Below are 22,670 nucleotides of genomic sequence, written 5' to 3' on the forward strand. Positions count from 1 at the left end.
CAATGGTAGCCCTATGTAGAGTGCATTGCAGAAGTCAAGCTTTGAGGTTACCAGCACGTGCACTACTGTCTTTAGGTCTTCCAACTCTAGAAAAGGTCGCAACTGGCGCAACAGCCGAAGCTGATAGTAGGCACTCCTGGCTGTTACATCTATCTTTGTGGGCTCTCCCACACTAGAGGCATTCAAGAGGCAGCTGGACAACCATCTGTCAGGGATGCTTTAGGGTGGATTCCTGCATTGAGCAGGGGGTTGGACTCGATGGCCTTGTAGGCCCCTTCCAACTCTGCTATTCTATGATTCTATGATTCTATCTGGGCTGTCATTTGGAGTGACGGATCCAGGTGCATCCCCAAAACTGCAAACACAGTCTTTCAGGGGGAGTGTAGCCCCATCCAGAACTGGTTGACACACCTCCAAACCTAGGTCAGAACCCTTGACAGCAAGCACCTCTGTTTTGTCTGGATTCAGCTTCAGTTTGTTTTTCCTCATCCAGCTCATTACCGCCTCCAAGCATTCATTCAGAGGAGACACACTATCCTTAGCTGATGCTGTTATTGAAGGCATAGAGAAATATATTTGGGTGTCATCAGCATACTGATAGCACCCCGCCCCATGCCTCCGGATGATCTCTCCCAGCAGTTTCATGTAAATATTAAATAGCATTGGGGAAAGGATGGCACCTTGTGGTACACCACACAGCAGCTCCTTCTTTGAGGAGCAGCTATCCCCAAGCATCACCATCTGGAACCTGCCCAAGAGGTAGGACCGGAACCACTGAAGCACAGTGCCCCCGATTCCCAAACCCCTCAGGTGTTCCAGAAGGATACCATGGTCAATGGTATCGAAAGCCGCTGAAAGGTCCAAAAGTACCAGCAGGGACACACTCCTCCTGTCAATACTCATGCGGAGATCATCCACTAAGGCGACCATAGCTGTCTCAACTCCATATCCCGCCCTAAAGCCTGTTTGAAATGGGTCTAGAAAATCCTATTAACCCTATTCAGGAGTTCCGAAAGAATATCTGTGGAGAGGCTCCAGGGCCAATACATACTAGCCCCACTCCCTCCACCCCTATCCTTCTCACACTGAGTGGGAAGGTCTGAAGTGAGAGGCTTGGTTCTCACATAACGCTGAGCCATGGTGTGGTTTGCTCTTGTCACTGTGTCTGAACCCATATCAGCAACAAATCATGGTTGTTAACCAGCTACAAACCACAAACAGAAGCCATGGTTTGTTGTTGGGCTTACGAAGTTTGGCTTGTTTAAACCATGGCTTGTTGTGAAGTCCAACCCCTGAACTGTTGTAGCTTATCCCTAACTTATTTGTGTTGCTGTCTGCCCTGAAACAGAGGCTCCCAGCAAGAGTAGCCTGAAAATGAAACTGTTTTGAAGGCTGGCAAAATGGGTTGGAGAGAAACAAACAAGAAACAGGGGAAATTATCCACAGTTCGTTTGCAAAATGATTCATGGCTAAAGCAACAAACCATGGGTAACATAAACCATGGTTTATCATTATGTGTGAATGCAGCAAGAACATGGTTACAGGAAATGCAGGAAAGCTGCAGTTGGAGGGGGGGTGGCACACATATCTGCTGGCACAGTGCATGCATCTTCTAAAATATTCCCTACAATGTCAATTCAACATTTTTATGATTCTACTAATATTTTCATGCAAATGTTTAAATGTGAACGATCCTGTACAATTGTGTGGTTCAGCTTATAAAACAGCTGAACTAAAGTGGATTTTTTTGTCCATGCAGCCTGAGGAAGCTGACTTGAAGGCCCTATCTTTGTGTATATTGTCTGTTGTATGTTTTTTATGGTTTTAAATTTTGCATATTGTTTTCAATTTTTTTTAAATCTTTTATAAACCACCCAGAGAGCATTGAGCAACCCTTAATTATGCACCACAAGCATGACTGCATACACAGGGATTCAAGCTAAGTTCCCCCCCCCATTTATGAAGATATGTATGCATCTTGTTAAGGTCTAATTTAAAAAACCTACAAATTAAGCAAAATTCTCATCCATGCCTACTTTGGAATAAGCAGTTTTATGGCAAGGATTACTTTTTTCAATGCTCATTTGTGAATTGTCATGGTAACAAACCAATTACACTAATGTAGTTGACCAAATATCAGGTTCAGCAAACCAGATCCTTGAATCCTGACTTAGAAGTCAGCGAACAGCAGGATACATCTCTCAGCCTCGAATGATAAAAGATCTCTTTCAAAGCTAAATATGCTGCACCATCTGGTACACATGCCAAGGAGACTAAGGACTCTGTGATGTGAAGCTCAAAAGCAATTTGTTGTCTTAGGAGGTATTTAACATACTAAATACCTTTCATATTATTAGGTAACTTGTTCTGTGGACTGCTGGGTTCATTTTGGCCATTTCTCATTTCCAAAGGTGGACTAAAAATGTCTTACAACAAATACTAATATTTTCATACAGATATTGGACTTCTTGGACTATCCTGGACCCAGCAGTAAGAAACAATACTTGTATCCTGAGGAAACTAGCAACATCCTATAACTGAAAACAATGGAAGTGTATGCATGGAATGGACAGAACAGGAATGTGGTTGATAAACCTGTCTTCTATTATGAAGACTATGGTGATGAGGCTGATTTCAGATAATATATAATATATAAAAAAGAGTGATCTCAGGAGCTTCCACCATGAGAAGTAACTCAGACACTGACCAGAAGTAATGGCATAAGGAAATTTACATGCCCTATGTGGAATAGTAGCCCATTTTAAGGAGGAGTAGATCATGAACACTCATACAGAAGATGGATTGTCAGGCCTGAGCCTGAAACTATGAACTTCATTTGCCTGAGTGAACAGCTTGAACCCGATTAAAGAATCAACTCACCAACCAACAAACCAAGAAAGACCCCATTCTTGTCCATGAAGTCTTGCAACAAATAACTGCTAAAGCATTGCACAGCCCTAGAACAAAGCATGGTCCATTTAAATCCAGTTTTCTCATGACTTTGGGGTACAACTGGTATAAGGGCTTGGTTGAAACTTGTCAGAGCAACCCACCTGCTGCCATGGAGCTGCCTATGGTCTGATGCATCCTGCATCAGATTAAGACAATGTCCCTTTTCATACCTTGTATTCAGTGGCTTTGATCCTGACACTGTACACCCCACTGGACCTGCTCTCTAGCATTTACTCATTTGCTGGAACATCTGTAAAGGACAGATCTAGAACTTTACTTGAGTTGGGCCCTGGATTGCATTGAGAACCTACAGCCATTCAACTATATACATGTAGATTCCCCTTATAGACAAATATATAGACATTGGGGCGGGGAAGTGAGGTGCATGATGACAAGGGCAGGACCACTGGCACACCCCTCTCCACCCCTGCATGTGGAGATGAAGGTAGGAATGGGCTTCTGCTGCAATACCCCCTTGCTATTAACTGAAAGTGGATACTTCCCTGTTTTCTTTCCATTCATTCCAGCTGTTATCCATCCATGTGCTTCAAGCGAGTTCTTGGGAGAATTTCACCCAGGACCCAAGGGGCAATATCCCGAGGATCGCCCTGGGATCATCCCTGTGCATTTTCATGACGCACAGGGGATCCCGGGAGTAGGGAGGAATGATCCCTCCCTTTCCCTGGGATCTCGCCCTACACTTCTAGCCCGCTTTTTCTGAGGTCTTGGGCTGATTAAGAGACCACGGAATGTGTGGGTGGGCATAGCAGTTTGTCCTGGCTCCTTGCGAGTAACTGCAAGGAGCTAGGAACCGTCCTCAGGAGCTCTGTGCCCATCAGGGGTGGGGTGAGTGGGGAAAGTAATTTTTTCTAAAAAAAACTCACATTTTTTCACATGAGCGCTCATGCGCTCCGTCTGCTTTAACAAAAAAAACCAAAATGGCAGGCGCGATGTCGCGTGCCACGTGTAGACCAGGGCAACGATCTCGCGATCATAAAATCAAAAGATCATGGCCGTAAAAACCCCTGGTCTAGCTGAGGCCTAAGAGTAACAGTAAATTAGCATTCCCCTAAATTGTTGGTGTGAATGTCAACTATGAAGTATGTCGACGGTCATGTACATTTGGTAACAGATTGCTTTCGTGAGAAGTTTAGGAGACCAACTTAACTTCTGCGCTGTATTTACTGGACTTTTCAGCAATCGCGTTTATTATGCATCAACAGAAACATCTGACTAAACAGTATGTTTGCATAATACAGCATTCCAAGCAGAGTATTAGCAACTCAACCACATGTGTTCATCACTGACTGGGAAGCAACTTGGGACGATGGACCAACTGGCTGGCGCAATAATTGAACAGAGACACACGAGTCAAGGCGTTGGCCCTGACAGTAGATTGCCAACAGAGTTGGCTTTAGGCACTGTAAAATGTGTACCACCATGAGCTACGACATCCAGAATAAACAGTGCAAGCTGGTTCACATTGGACTGAATGAGCAGGCAGCATCACTGCTTGGTGCTCATTTTTAGCATTACTTCTGTGAAAGTGACTTCTTTTAAAAAGGGCAAATAGCTTTCAAACTGAACCTTCCAACCAAACCACTCCCTTTCTCTACATCCCCTTTTCATAAGGCCGTGGTGTATAGCAGCATTGATCTCTTTGCTCCTAACCTTCATTAATTTTACACATCCCTGAGGGTGGAGCAGCTTTGGTGCCAGCTAATTAAATGCTATTTAGAGTTGCTCTCGGTGCATTTTATCAGACCAGAATGGACTCTTTTGTTTTAATGGAATCTACAAAGATTCCCCCCCCCCAGCTATTACTAATTAAACGATGCTGTAAGGTTTTTTATTATTATTACGTTTTTAAACTTCTAGGTAATTCTGTGGTGCAACAGAATTCAGGTAAACACTCAAAAGGAGCAAAAACATCCATTTTCACATTTGGTTACTGGTTGGCATCCCTTCAAATACAGTTTAAATTCTCCTTTCATCTGACTCTGGGTACATAATACAGCTCTGAAAAGTGCTAATGAAGTATTGGAGGAAGCTGTCAGCTTTAGAGTACCTCCATGATCATGCAAAATAAAAGGCATTAGTATGAAAGTGTGAGTTTCTGCCAAAGTATATTATTTATGCACAACAATTATTCAGAAAGAGTTCACACTGCCTTAAACACATAAATACTTTGCTAATGAAGGTCCCCAGAAAGAACAAACCTGCCTTTACACTCACACTATTACGATGTCAAGAACAACCATCAGCTTTTGGCAGCCCATACTGGAAGGTATTTTGTGTACTGCATAAGGAAAACATGGTATCTGAAAGCTGGACGGTCATTAGCTTCTCAAGATTCCCTGGCTTTGACTCTTCCAACAGCTAATATTAATGACTGAATTTTAAATGCCTGATGGAGCGCCTCTCCCAGTAAGAACTGACATGTACACTATGTTCAGCTTCCAAGGCCCTCATCTGGGTGTCTCCTCCAAGGGAAGCTCAGAGACTGACAACAAGGGAGAGGGGCTTTCCCAGTGATGGCCCCCCAATTGTGGAATGATCTGCCCAACAAGTCCCACCTGGTATTAGCATTGTTATGCTTTCTGTGCAGGCTTTTGGCAGCATATAATGAGTTTTTATTCAGATCCTGGATTATTTTTGGTTGATTGTTTTACAATTGTTTTGAGATGTGTGTGTGTGTGTGTGTGTGTGTGTGTGTGTTGTCTGTTTATGTTTTTATGTAAATAGTTTTGCACTTTGTATAACGTATTTTAGATGGTTTTTAATCTTTGTGGACTCCCCAGAGAGCTTCAGTTATGGGGTGGTAGAGAAATATAATAAATGAAATGAAATGCTGAGTTTATTTGCCTAACAGAATGGCTAGAGCACATGTCTATCAACTGTTCGTCGCTAACAGGCAGGGGAAAATATAGACACATGTGTGATGGGAATATTTAGTTTCTCAAGATCATCTCACGTTGAAGTGTCATAGAAAACCTGATAAAGGCTTGACAGAAATCTGTTACAATATCAGCATACACTGGCAGTGCATAGCATATGCACAGTTAGTATTTTAGGAATAAACATCCCAAAATATCAACTCGAGCTATACATTTCTGTACCATACAAGCGGCATTTGGCTTCTTGGCTCTAACTTTGTTTGCATCAAAATCAGAGCACTGCTTAAATCAACAGTGGAATCAAAAGTTGCTATTGCTCCCAAGGAACTAGAAGAATATTTGGCTTAAGTAACCAAACAGAGACAGGAACTGAGAGCATAACCAACTGTCTCAGGGTTTGGCAAGGTGCATGTGGCCATTTCCCTCACATATGGAGCTCAGTTACTCTTTGACAGTTCAGCCAGTGGCTCAGATACAAAACACCCGTCACTGTCACACACAGACCTCTCAGTGGAGTGTGGACTGGAACCGTTAACATATGGAATGTGGCAGAAGTGTCAACATGGCTCAGTGGACAACACAGTCTTGGACCTCAGTCTAAAAACCATAAGTTTGAGCTCTGCCTCTGCAACGGGCTCACTAGGTGGTCCTTGGCAAATTGCTATATCTAATCCTCAGCTCTCCCATCTATAAATGGAGACGTTATCGACCTGTTTGAGAAGTGTTGTGAGCAATAATAGGCTTGAAGACTGACACTGTGCTTCTGCTTTAGCTGTAGCAGTGCAAACAAAGGTTGCTGCATGCAAAAGGGAATTAGGCGTGCAGAAAGATATAACCTGTCCTGCAAAGTTCTGCAACATCACCTTGATTTTATTACGGCAGGGATTTTACACTGTTACACAAGAGGGCCTGAGGCAGCTCTAACATTCTCCACAGATCCTTGTATGGTACAGCTGTATTGCAGCACCAGATGCTGCTTAAGGTCAGACTAGACATGCATGGAATGGAAACCAAAGACTGGTTTTCTCTGGTAAAAAGCGAACTCAGGAGGGGCAATTTTGAGCAGGGAAATGGTATGTCTGCTTAACCTTATTCTTGCCAGCTGCCTTTCCACTCCAAATCCATATGGATCCAAGCCTTTACTACCTTCTACTTTCTCCTTCTTCTGTTGTTCCCCTGTGTTGAATTTTAGATTGTAAATTCCTTTACAGAGTATAAGAGGATTGTAAACTGTCCTCTTATAGTCTTTAAAACACCATGCAAAGTGATGGAAATAAATAAATAACAAATATCCTCCCCACAAAGTTGCTCCCTCTGTGTGGATCCAAATACTTAGGGGCTTTTTTTTTTGGTGGTGCTGGTGGCAGTACTGATGATGGGTATCTGGAGCAAACATATAAGTGACAGGAAAAGGGTTACACTTCCCTTCCCTTTCTTCTCTACCCTTTTCCACTAAAAAATAAGCCATCCCAACGTGGCTTTTCCTTATAGAAAAATGACACTGGGGTTTTGTTTCTTACATTTTGGTGAAAAGTGTAGTTTGCCTCCATAGGGCTGAAAGGACAGCAAAACATGTTCAACTACATCTGTAGCACATGGCAGCGTTTCCTAAACTGACCCAATGACTAGCTGCCAAAGCCATTTTCCAGTGTTCAGATCTTACAAGGGCCTTCAGGTAATGATCTGTGGAGCCGGACATTAAAAGAAAGAAATAGTCAACCCAGCTTGGGTTACTGATTGTTCCACGCTTACAAAACAACGTGTAAGTTGGCGAATTTTCAAAAACCTTTAACAAAAATCCAAAATGGCCAACGCAAAGCTCCATCCGATGAACGTTCTATTGCACGCTCATTACTGGGCACTCACGGATTCCTCGGAGGTAGCTCACATGACGTCGTCTGCCCCTTGCGTGCCTTCCACCCCTTCTGGCCTTCCTTGCTCCGCAAGAAAAACCAGAAAAACTCTGAAATATTTTTTAAACTGCTCTCTCCTGCTGTGTGTGGGAGAAGCAGTGTGTTCACAACAAGGGACTGGATGGCCCTCGTGCACCTTGTTTACTTCCTGTTTGAAAACAGGAAGTAACTGAGTGTCCATGGAGAAGTGACAGTAGCCAGCGTTAGCCAGAGTTTCTTCCAAGGTGTGATGGAGCTTACAGTCGCAGTACCCTGACCTGAACAATTCCAGCACGATCACCCAGCAGGTGCTATGAAGGCAGCCTGCCCACTTATTTTCAGCCTCCTCTGTAAATAAAAGGGTTAGCAATATGCTGTTTAAATAATACTACTGATTATATACTGTTACTCCTCTTTGTGTAAACTATCACCTTAATCAACAGTAAATTGAACTGAACTACAACACAGTATGCTGAAAATGCTTCAGGTAAGCTTCAAGTGTTGTTTGGGACCCAAGCCAACAAAAATGGATAGAACAGACGGTAATTGAAGTGGGGAAAATGGTGCCCAGCTGATGCCTCATCAAGTGCTCACAGCAGTCAAAAAGCCTATGATCTATTTAAAATGTTGGTATGGGGGGATTCTCTTAATAATTGGCATGTACATATCAGACATACAACAAGGCAGGACTTACCTATCTTTCCCTGTTTCCCTTTTAAAGACTTCATCGCAGTAACTCATCCGCTTTTCTGTGGTCACATAGATTTTGGCCCCAGGGTAGCTATCCACAGTCTTCTTCAGCATGTTGTACACAATGCCATTGCCATCTTTCCTCATGTTTCGGAATGGTCCCCAGATGACATAGACTGTGCTGTTGGTTTCCTTGAAAAAATATTCTGGATTCTTAAGCAGTAGAGGGACACTAGTATGGGAGACCACTCTCACTGTTGTCCTCTTCCCCACATCATCTTCATAGCCCTTGGTGGGAGCGTTGTTCATCCTCCATATACAGGAGGACTGGTCAATTTCAAATCCTACTTTCTGATCTGTCATCTGACCTGAATTTGAGATAATGGCGCAGAGGTCACAGTCCAGTTGTAAAGGCTATGAAAGAAGAAGAGAAGAAAAATAAGATTTTCCGATCATCAGATCAGTCAACATCAGCATGAGAGATGGAAAATAAACCCTGACTGGAGGGTAGGTCATTCCAAGAGACTTGTCCGGTGTTAGCTCGTCTTGTCACTGGCAGAGTATCAGAGTAGACGGTTGTGCTTGGCAGTGTGGTGTAGTGGCTAAGGTGTTGGACTGGGAGTCAGGAGATCTGGGTTCTAGTTCTCACTCAGCCATGGAAATTCACTGGGTGACTTTAGACCAGTCACAGACTCTCAGCCCAACCTACCTCACAGGGTTGTTGTTGTGAGGATAAAATGGAGTAGAGGAGGATTATGTACACCGCCTTGGGTTCCTTGGAGAAAAAAAGGTGGGGTATAAATGCAATAAATAACAACAACAACAACAACAACAAATTCCAAGATGCTATGTTGACTGCACATTCTGCTTGCTCCTTGTGGAGCTTACATCTTTACTCTGTACAGCACCATGTACATTGATGGTGCTATATAAATAAATAAATAATAATAATAATAATAATAATAATAATAATAATAATAATAATAATAATACTGGCTGCTAAAAGATACCAAGTGAGAGAGGGATTGTGCTAATACATTCAGTAATGTATGTACCACTCTTTTCTCATCTCAAAGATTGAAAGATCAGCAAAAGTTGTGTTTGAGGGCCTAAACAGACATTACTTTAGGTCTATATCTAGCAGCTACTCCTTTTTTCACTTTTACTGCACAGTAGGCACAGGTCCCCTAATCTGGATTTGGGACCCTAGCGTGTGTGTAGGGTAGGTGGGCTTTTATGATCTGGATTCGCCCCCTATACCTAAAGAATGAAAAGCTTAGTTTCAAGTTCCAGATTTAAGGTAACATCTACTACTTTAGTCCAAAGGTTCTTAAATATGTGTTGTTGGGAACAAATGTTGTACATTTGTCTTACAAATGCCTACTTATCCCACGTAAACACTAGAAACCATTTGCTGCTGATCCTAATGCAAGTACTGCAGCATACGCAGGTGTTGATTTTGAAAATGCGACAGAGGATGGATGGAATAACAGTACAGCAGAAATACAAGTTTGCCAAAGCTGGAGGGTGGGGAGTAGCTGAGATAGAAGAGGAGCAAACTTAAGAGTGGGGAGAGGAACTGAAAGAGATAGGCCGCAGATCTCTGACAAGACAAGCAGAAGAAGACCTGTTGGATTTTTTGCCGGAGGATGTGCCAGCTGTGTGCCTGCAGAGAATGAGCAAGAAAAGAAGGGCAGAGTGAATGTGAGCACCAGCTCAACACTGGCAGAAAAGATATACTGAGGATTATAAGCAATGGAATCCTGTGGGAGATTAGGCAAATCAATGCCTCTTAGCCTTTTACAATACAAACATTAGTATTATTATTAGACTAAAATGATTACATGCTGGGGTTTTTTTAAATTTTTTTTTAGATAATATGTGTTTGCACTGGTGGTGTCTGGTTGGAAGAGAGCTGTAAAGAAAATAAAGAGAAAGGTACAACAAAGTAGCAGCAGGAAAAAAAGGAGTCAGCTCCTCCCACTGGGAGAGCTATTTAATAATAGGATGGCAACAACATCCTCAGGTAGATTTTCTCCTACCTATGTTATCACTGAACATGGTATAAGATGTATACTGCAGTCTGTGATTTTAAGTCAACCAGATAATAAGTGTTTGCATTCTACTTCACAATTTATCTCTCCATTAAAAAAAAAAGACTTGCAGTTAAGACACTGAAACGGTTTAGACAGAGACATTGTACTTTGGTGAGTGCAGTTTCTGTAAAAATGTTGTTTTTTTGTTTGCCATTGGAAACTTGGGACAATATCAATTAAAAATAATAGAATTACATAATCTAACATTCTGGAATTATAAAAGCTATTTATTACTAATTGTGTAAGAAATGGCTATATGGACATTAGGATCTTTAATAATAAATTGGAAAAAATGATTATTGGAATAATTATGAATTAATACAGGGGTTGGAAGCCTGGTGGGGCAGCATCCAGTTTGATACAACTGCTATTGTAAATTATGTTGTCCTACTAGCATGAGCAACCTCTAGCAAAATACCAATAGTGTTGGCTGGTATGGCGAGTTTTCTGGGGAAACTGGTCAAATCAGCAAATGCAATTGGCATTGTGCTAAAGCGCACTTACGCTAGCACAACATAGTTTATGATAGTAGTAGTGCTGATTTGGATACTGCCCCCAACGTTTTGGGCTACAACTCCCATAAACCCCACCAGCATAGCCAATGGTAAGGAATTATGGGAGTTGTAGTCCAAAACATCTGAAGGGCACCAGGTAAATACCCCGGACCTACCATTACCAAGCTATGTCTTGTCAATATTGTAAGCTCAGTGTGAATTTAAGTATTTCATACTTATATGGTAATTATAGTTATTTATAATACATTTGGGGGGAAACAGATTTTATAAGTTATTGATTTTCGATGCATTGGTAAAGTGCTTGGAGTTAACAGGCTCCCACTCATTTCTTCCTTTCCAAAACCTCATGTGTGCTTCAATACAGACTTAAAACTCTGGCCTATACCTATCACCCCAGTTCATTTCAACATGAGCAACGGAGTCATATGTGCAAAAGAAATGTAATTAATGCAGCACCCCCTGCATTTTATGACCATATAAAATGGCTGGATCAGGGCAATTGTTGCAGCTGGTGTTGTGGAGGGACCTCATCGTCTTTGTTGTCATAACATTAATTCTCCTGGGGGAAAATATGTTCACATTGTCCTAAGAAGATACACAAGAGTCAAAGTAGGAAAACCCAAGCTACTAGTCAATCAGTTTTAAGGGGATTTATCTGCTCTATATTCAGCCTAGAAGTAATAGAGAGATAGCCTTCATACCATATATTATTAAGTGAACATTTGGCATCAACATTTAAGTGATGAGCATAAGTGTGGTGATCCCATTTGGCAGGTACAGCCTTTGGGTGTATTCATAAGTGTGGTGTAGTGGCTAAGGTGTTGGACTGGGAGTCGGGAGATCTGGGTTCTAGTCTCTACTCGGCCATGGAAACCCATTGGGTGACTTTGAGCCAGTCATAGACTCTCAGCCCAACCTACCTCACAGGGTTGTCGTTGTGAGGATAAAATGAAGAGGATGATTATTATGTATGCTGCCTTGGGTTCCTTGGAGGAAAAAAGGTGGGATATAAATGTCATAAATAAATAAGTAAAGTCTTTAATGTGATGGTCTGAAGTATCCCATGATTATCTGCTTGTATGGAATTTCCATCGTATCCTATTGATCACTGATGGCATCTTCTCTTCATGTAACACCCAACAATATTGAGAAAAGGCTCAGATGGCCTATAGTACATAGGGTCATAAATCTAAATCAGCAAATAAATGCAGAAGGCTTATTAAACATCAGTTCATAAACAGGGCATATTAATCCATGCGGAGTCGGATATCCTCAAGCCACTTAGCCACTATGACAAGTCCCATTAGTGATGCTACATTGAAGGCTGCATTCTTAGGAAGGGTATTCTTAATCTGCTGTGGTACAACAGATTATGACAGAACAGCTGTACAAACCATAAAGACAGTCGATATGGCTACAGTCAAGTCACTGACAATCAAGCCTAAAGAGGATCGAATAAAAACACCAAAATCAGATCCTGTTCCACATATATTTAAGATGGCAAAGGCTTCAATCTAATAGGTTTTTAAAGCATTTGGATTGTTGATAGTAAAGGCTTGAACTGAACTGGTTTTTATACAGACAACACTCTTTAAAAACAAGCACCCTCCTTTTGAGCTGGTTAAAGATGTTTGGCACTACACTATGCTCAAATATCAATGGTGCTTTCTTCACATGGTGTGGTATCTTTAGGCAGTCTTTTTAATTTGTCCATTATGCTGTTTTGGAAGCATAATGGGTTGAATCCCAGAAGAGTCAACAGAATAAGACCAGTCTCTCTCCTTAGGTGCAGAAGTGCATTTCACAAACATTTAAAAGATAAAGTTAGTTTATAGTTTGTAACTTTGGCAGTAAGACAGATTTTGTTGGTTGCATCATGCCAAAATGGACAATGATGTCTAGTGGATAAGAGGAGCTAAGAAAATTATTTTCAAGCACTCAGTGCCACAAATGTCATCGTTTCAGGACCAGGCAAATACATCCTTATTTTCCCAGGCATTTAGAGATTAGTTATTACCAAATTGTTATGCACTGCTTTTGTGGTGTTCATTCATTCAAGGCTGTGAAGGCTTTGTGTTTTGTAGATGAACACTTTTCAGATTATAATGTTTTTAGATTATGTTTTTTAGTTGCATTTGTATTTTTGTGCTGATTATGGTTTATATTGATTTTTGTGTTTTGTTCCCCCCCCTTCCCCCCTGGTTATATTACTCATGGTATTGTGAGTCTGTAAGTCACTTCAAGACTGATTTTTGTGGTGGGAAGTGACACATCAATTTAATTAATACATTATTTAATTCATCATGCAAAGACCCAATTTTCTCCTCAGAAAATAATACCATCAACAACTTTGGGTCAGAGTCTGGCAGTCTTACTCATGTGAAGTAATGACTAAGGTTCAATATACAAAGTATGACCAATATATGGACACCACTATGACTGCTGTCGCCATATGATCAGCCAGGTCATGGCTCTGTGTGTGTAACTACAAACCAGGACTAATGTCAAAGGTAGGCATAGTCGGGCAGCTGCCGAAAGCCCACACCCTAGCAGGGCCCCACTGATAAGAGCATCCTCTTCACTATTACAACCTGCTTGCTCAATTGTCTCTTGTGCTGACCTACAATGGTGGTGTGGATGCCAGTCGCCAGTTGTTCAGACACATAAATGGTAGCAATGATGAGAAAGAGGATGAGGAGCAAGCACAGCTGGTGACAATGGTGATGGGAAGATAGAACTTACTGAGCAAAGGGCCCATTGAATGTGTCTTGCCCAAGGACCTTCAAAAAACTGGAGTCAGTACAGCTACAAATGCACCCAGCCCCTCAACCAGACAACTCAGCATGGTCACACTTCCAAGTGAACCAACATGTTATTGTTGCTGTCTTTGCTGATACAAAACCTAGCAGCCAAAACTGCAAGAGTTAAATCTCCCCTCCTTAAAAGGCCCTGATCCGCATTACAGGTATCACAAACAAACTGCTCAACTGCTGTAACACTAGGGCCACAGCTAGACCTAAGGTTTATCCTGGGATCATCCAGAATTCGCCCCTGACTGAGCACTGGATCCCCTGTGTGTCACCTACATGAACAGGTTTGACCCCTGGACGATCCAGGGATAAACCTTAGGTCTAGCTCTGGCCTAGGTGTCTTTGCATGTCTTCCTTCCAGTCCTTTTCATAGAATTATACAATAGTAGAGTTGGAAGTGGCCTACTAGGCCATCGAGTCCAACCCCCTGCTCATTCCAGGAATCAAATGTACATGGGGTTCCCAGGCAGTCACCATTCCAGACACTGACCAGGCCTAGACTCCCTTAGCTTCATCAAGGTTGCAGCATCCCATGCCTTCACACTTTGATTGTAGATCTGTGCTGCTAAGCAGAACTACTGAAGATACTTTGACTCTGATCAATTCCGGGTACATAATCGAAAAGAGCTATCTTTCTTAACGTCACATGTGACACTTGCAGAGAACTTTACATTTTAATCAGTAAGCAACAATGAAATGTTTGACCTTTCCATTTTCTACAAAGGCTTACGGTCAATAGAAAGCATAATTAAAACTGTGAATTAGGACTTGGAAAACAATGTAGCTTCCCTTGGAAAGAGATAGCGATGTAATAAAGGTCACTTATCAAGCAGTTCCAATTATTAAATCTTTGCATTTAGCATTGAAGTGGCTCCAAAGGTTACACTGTTAAATAATGAAAGAAATGTAGCTGGAAAAGGTCAACAGCAAGACTAACTAGTGCTTTCTCATAGCACCTATGTGTTTACTCATGTGTGTGGCTAAATAGAGGCATTGCTTTAAACGTACATGATTCCCAGATTAGCAAGGATCAAGGACATTGCTAGGCCTGGGCGCATGGTGCTCCAGTCCTGAATCTATTTACCACGGCCTTGGATCTACTCCCCAGAGACCCATTATTGTTGATGGGATGGTTTGTTTTTGCTAACTGGGGGGGATTTTAAGGGGGGGTCACAACTGTGGAGGAAAGGGCTTATCCCCACATGCTGCAATCTTCCTCCGAACACTAGTTCCTCCCTTCCCTGTGCCCGACAAAATCGCCCCTCCACATGGCAATTAAACTTAGAAAAAAACCTTCCATTGATACCAGTGGAAAGATTGGGCCCCAAATATTTTAAACGTCCAGCAACACACATGGTAGGGGTCTGCCCCACTCTCATGTCCTTGATGGCAATGCCTTCCATCCTCATTCTGGGTTTCACATACAAAATGAGTCTCATGATAAAAATTATCATAGAAATTCAGGAAACTCAAAATTAAACCAGTTCCACATGCTATCCGAAATGATAGGAATGCTTTTTTATATATAATTTAGAAACAATGCACTATTAAACCTTTTAATATTTGAGAGGGGCAATTATTAACAACTCACACCACACATTAATTTAGTGCTCTAATTTGAGCTTCTCTTGTAATTATCCAATTTGCCTGAATCCTAACAAAGCAGGTACCAAAGCTCTAGAGAGGCATACTTCATTTTAATACTATTCATTCTCCAGCTCTTCCAGAACACCGTCAGAGTTTTTTTGTTTTGTTTTAGAGAATACAACGTGTTTAATGACACCAGCTGGGAATAGCATTTGCCTTGATTTTTCCTGATGTTCTTTTGAGGTCTCTTGAATGAAAGGTACAAAAGAGGCATTAACTGTCTGGCATCACTTTTATTGCTTTTTGATGCTTTATAAGCAAACAAAAATGTATTTTAATTTTCTTGCATTTCAGGAATAATTAACCAAGCTGTTTTCATCCAAACATGGTTACTTTCCACAGACCTCAATCCGAGAGCAAAGTCTTTGGAGGGGAGAGAAAACTCAGCACATTTAAAAAGAGAACGAGAAAAGGCAATGTTGTATCACTTGTGTGTTCACAAACCAGACATTTCAATTTAATGCAACTCTTAGGAGCACTATATATAAATCACAACCTATAACCAACATGAAGCTGGATCTGATTACTTATGCGTGAGTTTTAATCCTCTGTTCCTCTTACATTTTTAAGCTACAGCAAGTTGGCTGAGGCTCTTGTGGTGCAGAAAACGTCCCCGTCTTCATAAAATTTAATGTTCAGATTCATCAAATTTTTAACATTTGGAAATTATTTAACAATAAGCAAATTGCAAACATGGGTCTCAGTTTCCAACAGAGCAGTCCTTTGCAAGGCAGTGATCAGAAAATGCATTGTTGCTGAGAAAGCAAAGGGAAAACTTCATCTCAATTGGTATTAAATGAAAGCAGAAATAGACTTTCAATTAAGCATAAGTCTGGTAAAGCTTTCATTGAGTTTACTTAAAAATTTGTAGCCCACTTTTCTACTAAAATCATCACCAAAGTAGCTTACAATAAAAAAAAATAGTTCAACATCACAAAGTAAAACAGTAAGATTACACATTCAGTTAAAGAGGCAGCAGTACAACAAGGTCAGTGGAAACAGCATAAAACAGTAGGAAATTGATTGAAAACTAGACCAAATAAAGGTCTTTTCCATCTGTCATAAGACAGGAAGAGAGCCTGGTGAATCTCTGCCCAGAGAGAGTTGCTCAAATATTACATCACCATCATCAAAAAGGGCCACTTGCCTGACATCACACTGGGGTGAGGGGCGGTTGATGATATGGACCAGGTGAAACAGAGAAAGATTAGCCAAGGGATAGTTGCTTGGGATGTGCCGCCAGCATCCTGCTGAATTTTAGCATAGTGGTGGTGTCAGGGGCTGTAATAGAGCCTGCGGGTCTCCAAATGGCCCCGGGACACATGTTGGCCACCCTTGCTACCGAGTAGCAATGTTTGCACTATCAGCAAAGAAAATCAGAATCTACTTTATTTGTATGTAGGAGGAACCTGGGGCTAAGGCTCCATACTATACTGTATACATAGTTTCCTTTACTTTTTTTCTCTCCCAGTTATTTGTATTTTATGCCACGACCTTTGCCTTGTACAATAAAATGTGTGAACTGTGATATTGCCTGGACATCACAAAAGAATGGGACAAAGCAGGGCCTCCAAAGCCGAGCAGATAAAGTGATGAATAAATGTATCAGATGAATATTCAGAATTTAATTCAATGGTAGTGCAAGTAGAAAAGCGCTCACACAATCAATCTTTCTCTTCCTCGCAGCCCCAGATGTCTCCCCAAACCCACTCCAAAAGGTCAGGGCTCCTCAGCAGGTTGTGTCATATGGAGCTGCAGTTCAAGGGGAGAATTGCTTGAAATTGGGTGAAAGGGTCTTGGGCCAGAAGAACTTTTGGAGCAGGGTGATGGTGGTGGTGGTGGAAGGGAAGAGAAAGTTCACTGATACAAGCTGCCTTACACTCAAACAACTATTGCCTATGACCCTCAGGCTGCTTTGGAGTAAGAGTGTTCGACAGCCGATGTTGAAAGATGGGATTACATTATAGGGCAAAATCCAACATAAATCCTACTTAGAGTAGACCTATTGAAAGAAATGGAACTTAAGTTAATCATGACTAACTGAAATCCCATTCATTTCAATGGGTTTACACTATGTAGGACTTATGTTGGAATTTTCCAATTGACTCCTCCTCTAAGTTTAATAATATTTATTTATTATTTATTTATTTAGAATATTTATATACCGCTCCCCATTGAAAAATTTCAGAGCGGCGTACAAGGTAAAATGAAAATAAAAACAGAATAAAACAGTTAAAACAAAATTTAAAAAGAAGCAAAAACAGAAATCCAAGGCTGCATGTTAAAGAAAGGCTTCTTGGAATAAAGATGTTTTCAGGAGGCGCCGAAAGGAGTGCAAGGTTGGAGCCTGTCTGACCTCCAGAGGCAGGGAATTCCACAGGAGGGGTGCCACCACGCTGAAGGCTCTTCCCCTGGTGGATTCCAATCGGAGGATGGATCTAGGTGAAACTACCAGGAGCAGGCCCTCGGATGACCTCAGTGACCGGGCAGGTTGGTAAGTGAGAAGGCGCTCTCTCAGGTATCCTGGTCCCAAGTTGTTTAGGGCTAATAATATGCTATCTTATGTAAGTCAGGAAAGGCATGCATGGTTATTTGGCAAATGTGTCTACTGGAAATATTTTGGCAGAGAAAATACGTGTTAAATAATCAGTGTTTCAATGTAAGTGAAACCTTTATCAAATGAAAGTGATATCTCATATAGAAAGTGTATTCCTTTGAAATTGCCTCTCAGCTATCATTTTCTTCAATTAAACAGCTAAGTCTAACATAAAAACATATGCTGGATTGCAGCCAAACTAGACAGGACATTTAGTATGTCCCTTCATTTAATCTGCATCTTTAATATGCAAGTAGCAGCTCCTGGGTGAGTGATATTTATCGAGATCATAGCAGGCAAGAAGGGAGAGTTTAATCCTTCCCTCCCCTGCTGTGGTCCTGATGAAAATAGCTCCTTTGAAGCTGCTATTTGCATTGGGAGGAAATCCCTGATTAGCAACTTCAGAGGGATGATATTCATCAGGCCCACAGGAGGAACGGAAGGGGTTAACCTTTCCCTCACCACCTGCTGTGATCCTGATAATTATAAGCCCCCCCAGTGGAGGCTGTTTGCATTTTTAAAAAAATTGGTGTTTTGCTGAAACAGTAATGTTCAGGCTATATACACAATATATATTATACATAGGACATGATGGGTGTTTGATGCAAACTCCCAATTTCTATCCTCGATAACCCACACACAGATTAAGTTTGGAAATGAGATATGAATTGCATTAGTTTAGCCCTTGTAATGTTAAATAAACCCATTCAGTTCTTATGAACGTCATTTGTATTGTCTTCTCCCTAAACTGTAGCAAAATAAAACCAGTTCATAATCCAGAGAGAGCATTCTAGCTGTGTTGACTAGCTGTCTGTAGCTGCTGGGACAGGCATGCAGTTGGGAGACAAACCCTTTAAAAAGTTTTTTAAAAAAATAATAATTCCACAACCAGTTTCTCTCCTAAAACTTAGTAAATTGCTCATCTAGAATGTCCCTGATTTCATTAGAATGTCCTAGCTAAATGATGGAAACAAACAAAGAGATTGTCCAAGTCATTTGCAAAAAACCCCACCAACTACAACATTTGGATAACTCCTGGGTTGCACAGTTTTAGTTCAAGAACTGGGATTCATTCCAAACAAATGCTGCATGTTGAAGCCAAGAGGCCATTCATCTTAAAAACCACCATGTTGATCACCTGCCCCTCATTAGTATTGCACGGCTGTTTGGGCAAAGCCAACAATAATACACCATTTGAGCGAGAAGCAGTTCCGTCAAATTGCACTAAGTAGGCTAAACAAAACATAATCAGCCTTCAATATGGGACAGCCAATGTCCCCAAAAACTACTTAAAGCTTTTTAGCCACTTTCTTTAATTTGTCTGCAAGAATATCGTTCCAAAATACTTAGTGCCACTTAGCTATGGCATGCTGGGTCCAGTTAGCAATTAGTTGTACAATTTTTAGGTAGCCTTTTAAGACTGCCCTATTAGGAGAGCCTTGCCTTACAGCTTTTCATGTGATTATTGGTAACAGAATTAAATGTGCTTTAGAAATCAGGCAAGGGGAAAGATTCTTTCCTCCCTTTGCCAGGAGTATTAGGTTGACAAACAGCCGAAAACACCAGGAGGTAAAATGTCAGTTGTAGTTGAAGGGTACATGGTGAGAAGGAACATGCTGTTAGTACATGGGCTGAATTGCGAATGGTTCTCAACAGGAGAGGACCAAAATAGTTTCTCACTTCTAATATCTCACAGTGGAGCACAATATGTTTCCAACATACACCGTGTAAACCTTGCTTGGACAGTACATTACACAATAAAGACCCAATGCTGGGTTGAATTCCCTTTGCTTTTACTGAATAATAGTCCACTAGATGTAAGCAGCGCAAAGAATGAAACTGATGTTGCTGTGTGCAACAAAACACAGAAGACCCCCCCCCCCCACACACACATGGTCCTCACATCATTTATTTAGAACTCCCAATTGCTTTAAATTCACTTTGCTTTTCCTACTTGACCTCTGGGCGATGTCACCCAGCAAGAGAGTTTATTGAAACCAGCCTTCTCTGACCTGCTGCCCTCCAGGGATGTTGGGTTGCATCTATCATTATTCACAGCCAGATGAGGCTACTGAAGGCACAGAGAGAGGGGAGCGGATCGTGTCCACTATCTTCTCTAATGTGTTCAAGCATAACCTCTGAAAAAACCTACATGACACCTATAAACTGTACATGTGGTCAGGAACTCCTCCAATTTATTTATTTTATTTATTATTTATTACACTTATATACTGCCCCCATAGCCAGGGCTCTCTGGGCGGTTTACAGTACACTTCGTACGCTTGCACGGTTTGTATTTGAGTAAGTTTAAAAGTTATGTTGAATGCATTTACGGGCAGGGACAACAGGCACAATCTCGCTGTTGTGATTCCAAGCCCTCTCACCAAGATGTGAGACAATAAAGATGTCTGCTGTGCAATCCACAAAATCTTTACTCAGTAAATAGACACCTCTTCACACTTGAAGGGACTATGAATGCTAGAAGCTATCCGCTAAGCTTACTTAGCTTAACAAAGCAAGGCAGTTGCTTATCAGCTAAATGGACTGTTTCCCATCATGCCTGACAGGCTTTTAATGGATTCCTCCTTCATGGAGGCTCTTCATGTCACAACTTCAGCTGTGTCACTAGTCTGGTGGACTGCCTTCCACTTCCTCTCAACTCTGCCTGCTTGACCCTGGGATCTGTCAGTTCCAATGCTCCCTCCTGCTCCAACAGAGACTGAGTTCCCAGGGTGGTGGGAGGAAGAGGAAGACGATTTCTGAGCCTTAGCCTCCTGTTTGATAAACTTCTGGGAAGATTCCTTCACTCCTGGAGAGTCTTGGGAGATTTTTTTCCCCCATGCTTCCTGTCTCAGCTGTCCTTCTTCTACTTCAGCCACCAAGTTCAATTCTGAATCCACACCAGGGAGACCAAGCCTCATCTTGACGCCCACTACCTTTTCCATGTGCTCATACTGTCTGCATAGCCCTAATATTAATATTGCTATTAATCCATATTAAGTGATACTAATTGTTCACTCTGTTCTAGGAGAGGCAACCTAAGGTCTCCTTTTCCTTATATTGCCACCAATTTGCAGGGGAATGACCAACACAGGAAGAAAGAATATCGACCCATCAGTCAACACTGTTTCCGCCCTTTTAAATAGCAGTAACTGAGATATAGTTACAATTTGCAATGCAATCTTAATGATAAAATTGTGGGATGGGTATCCAAAAAGTTTAGATCAGCCCTCCCAAATATGGTATCCTTCAGATGTGTTAGGCTGCAAATCCAGAAACATTTGAGAAAGAACAAGCACTTGCCTTCTCAATGTTTTGTCCACTGGGGTGCAAAGAAGCAAATACCCAAACCAAAGTGCCAGCTATTCTGAGGTGCTCCGAGTATGATTGGGTATGCCTCCGCATTACTGCTGCTTTGATAAAACCAGTGTTGGAAGGGACCATGAGGCCATATAATTCTCTAGCCATCATGTAGGATCCTCCGACTCACAGTTATGCCATTAAGTCCAAAGTGCAGTCTTTAATACACACACACATTAACACACACACACACCCCTTCCAGCCTGTCACGTGAATTGTCCTTTGTGACTAGCCACACCTCTCATGAAAGCTATTTTGTGTCTGTGCCTTTGACAGTTTCTCAAATTGCCAAATGTGCCCACGGCCTCAAAAACATTGCTTACCTCTGTTGAAATGGGTAGAGTGAAACGATGAAAGGGTTTAAGATCATAAGAAGAGCCATGCTGAATCAGACCAAGGGTCTATCTAGTCCAGTATTCTGTTCACACAGTGGCCAACCAGCTGTCAACAAGTTACCCACAAGCAGGACACGAGTGCAACAGCACCCCCTTCCCATGTTCCCCAGCAACTGGTGCACACAGGCTTACTGCCTCTGATACTGGAGGTAGCACATGGCCATCAGGACTAGTAGCCATTGATAACCTTCCCCTCCAGGAATTTATCCAACCTTTTTTCTGTCTAAGCATGCATAAAGTTGCACTCTCAATGGGACAAGAGACAGGCATGATGATGAAGTCCAGACAACAAGAGCCATGCTGAATCAGACCAAGGGTCCATCTAGTCCAACACTGGCCCTGTTCAGAAGACACCTTAAACCACTACTTTAATCATGGTGAACAAGGCTTTTTGCCTTATTCTCCATGGTTAAAACTGTGGTTTAAGGTGTCTTCTGAACAGGGCCACTCTCTTCACACAGTGGCCAACCAGCTGTCATTCCTGGAACAGGAACCCACAAGCAGGACACAAGTGCAACAGCACCCTTCCACCCATGTACCCCAGCAACCAGTGTACATAGGCTTACTGCCTCTGTACAGTGTCTACAGAAGTAGCAGCATCAGGAATCTTCATTAAATGAGCCCAGCTGAATTCCGGCTAACGAAAACTCCTTTCTATTTTCAAATTTCAGCAAACCCCATCCAACAAGCTCTGTGGGAACCTTTGTTGGTGTACATGTTCACACACCCTACCCTGCTCTCTATAGGAACTTTTCAGATTGATCTCTAGGTAACAGAAGCCTATCTGCTTTCCCCAAGCTGATGCTCTCCAGATGTGTTA

The 22,670-nt window shown here is 41.8% G+C and overlaps 1 protein-coding gene across 1 annotated transcript in view; it reads right to left on the reverse strand.

Moving 5' to 3' along the window:
- ST6GALNAC3 (ST6 N-acetylgalactosaminide alpha-2,6-sialyltransferase 3) overlaps window positions 1-22,670 on the reverse strand; it is a 349,691-nt gene that overhangs the window by 123,951 nt on the left and 203,070 nt on the right. Inside the window, exon 3 of the mRNA XM_063117985.1 lies at window positions 8,436-8,845. Within this exon, the coding sequence (XP_062974055.1) occupies window positions 8,436-8,845 (410 nt within the window). The remainder of the gene's footprint in view (window positions 1-8,435; window positions 8,846-22,670) is intronic.

Source organism: Elgaria multicarinata, chromosome 1, assembly GCF_023053635.1.
Source record: "Elgaria multicarinata webbii isolate HBS135686 ecotype San Diego chromosome 1, rElgMul1.1.pri, whole genome shotgun sequence".
Lineage (NCBI taxonomy): Eukaryota > Metazoa > Chordata > Lepidosauria > Squamata > Anguidae > Elgaria > Elgaria multicarinata.